The 1876-nt window shown below is 65.7% G+C and overlaps 1 protein-coding gene across 1 annotated transcript; it reads right to left on the bottom strand.

Moving 5' to 3' along the window:
* Window positions 1-368: 368 nt before the first annotated feature.
* Window positions 369-1652, bottom strand: H696_01066 (hypothetical protein; the record flags this gene model as incomplete). The annotated part of the gene is made up of 1 exon (XM_009494950.1): window positions 369-1652. One exon carries the CDS (start codon window positions 1650-1652, stop codon window positions 369-371), a length of 1284 nt encoding a protein of 427 aa, XP_009493225.1.
* Window positions 1653-1876: the final 224 nt, after the last annotated feature.

The raw sequence follows: 1876 nt of genomic DNA, 5'->3' as shown, positions 1-1876 counted from the left end.
AAGGGGCCACGCGTAAAGGGGACACTAAGAGGAAAGGGGGAAGAGTGTGTGTGTGTGTGTGTGTCTCTCCAAGGAACAGGAAAGAGTCATGTCTCAGCACGGCCGCATCCGGCAGCCCCCACAAACACTCACATTGCCCTCCCGGACGACAATGAGAACTACCCTCTCCGCCGGAGGAGGAGGATGATGGGGAGGGGGTGTACATCGCGTGCCGGTGCACGCGCGCATGGGAGCAGGCGGCGGCAAAGAGGAGGGCCAACACAAACGCACACGTACAAAGTGACTTGCGTGACGCGTGCGTTTGTGCTTGTATGTGGGTGTGGGCGTGGGTGTGTGCACGCGCACGCGAGCGCCTCATACATTTACCCTTAGTTCAGCTGGAGCAGGAAGGCAGCCAGGGCGATGGCGGCCATGACACCGTAGCTGGCACTCTTGAAGATGCTGTTGGCGTCGTTGCACAGCAGCTCGTTGGCGATGTTGGCAGCGTAAGAGTCGGGGTGAGACTCAACGCACTGGGCCACGTAGGCCTCCAGGACCTCACGGCAGGCCTCCTCGCTGGTAGAGGTGCAGGTGTAGTGGGCGTTGGTGGCAGAAGCGCACTTGGCACCGCAGTCACCCTGAGTGGAGTGGGAGTTCTCGGCACAGTAGGCCTGGAGCTCGTCCAGAGTGACAGGGTAGGCACCATCGCAAAGGTTGGGGGAGCCCGGGGCCGGGAAGTCCAGGGGACCGGAACCAGAGCCAGAGGAGCTGGGGGCGGAGCCAGAGGAGCTGGGAGCAGAACCAGAGGAGCTGGGGGCGGAGCCGGAGTGGCTAGGGGCGGAGCCAGAAGAGCTAGGGGCGGAGCCGGAGTGGCTAGGGGCGGAGCCAGAAGAGCTGGGGGCGGAGCCAGAAGAGCTGGGGGCGGAGCCCGAGGAGCTGGGGGCGGAGCCCGAGGAGCTGGGGGCAGAGCCCGAGGAGCTGGGGGCAGAGCCAGAGGAGCTGGGGGCAGAGCCAGAGGAGCTGGGGGCAGAGCCAGAGGAGCTGGGAGCAGAGCCAGAGGAGCTGGGAGCAGAGCCAGAAGAGCTGGGGGCAGAGCCAGAAGAGCTGGGGGCAGAGCCGGAGCCAGGGGTGGAGCCGGAGCCGGAGCCAGGAGTGGAACCAGAGCCAGGAGTGGAGCCGGAGTCGGAGCCAGGAGTGGAACCAGAGCCAGGAGTGGAGCCGGAGCCGGGAGTGGAGCCAGAGCCCGGAGCGGAGCCAGAGCCAGGGGCAGAGCCGGAGCCAGGGGCGGAACCGGAGCCAGGGGCGGAACCGGAGCCAGGGGCGGAACCGGAGCCAGGAGCGGAGCCAGAGCCCGGAGCGGAGCCAGAGCCCGGAGTGGAGCCAGAGCCCGGAGTGGAGCCAGAGCCCGGAGTGGAGCCAGAGCCCGGAGTGGAACCGGAACCAGGGGCGGAGCCGGAGCCAGAGGTGGGGATGGAGCCAGAGCCGGCGCTGTTGCCACACAGGTACTCAATGTTACGGGTGTAGTAGTTGTTCACCTCATGGCTCTCGCTGCACTGCTCCCAGTGCTTTTGGACGAGGGAGTTGCAAGACTCGGCAGAGAAGCAAGTGTGGTAGTTGCCGGTGGCCACGGCGCAGGGGCCAGTGCAGAGAGAGTCCTCAGTCTCGAAGCACATCTCGCGGTAGTTCTGCTCAACATGAGGGCCGCACTCGTTGGCCGAAACAACGGCGGCGGCAGCCACTGTGAACGTGGGACATGCAAGCAGGACGGATGGTGAATGGTGGGGAGAGAGGGAGAGCATGGAAGGGAAGTTGTTAGGACCCTGTCGTGAATAGTGGCAAGACGTCGGTGCCCACCCGATGGGCAGCGGCGAAAGGGAGGGGAGAGGGGGGGGGGGGG

The sequence above is a fragment of the Fonticula alba genome (assembly GCF_000388065.1).
Source record: "Fonticula alba strain ATCC 38817 unplaced genomic scaffold supercont2.2, whole genome shotgun sequence".
Classification (NCBI taxonomy): domain Eukaryota; order Rotosphaerida; family Fonticulaceae; genus Fonticula; species Fonticula alba.
This window is presented reverse-complemented; position numbering and strand designations above follow the sequence as displayed.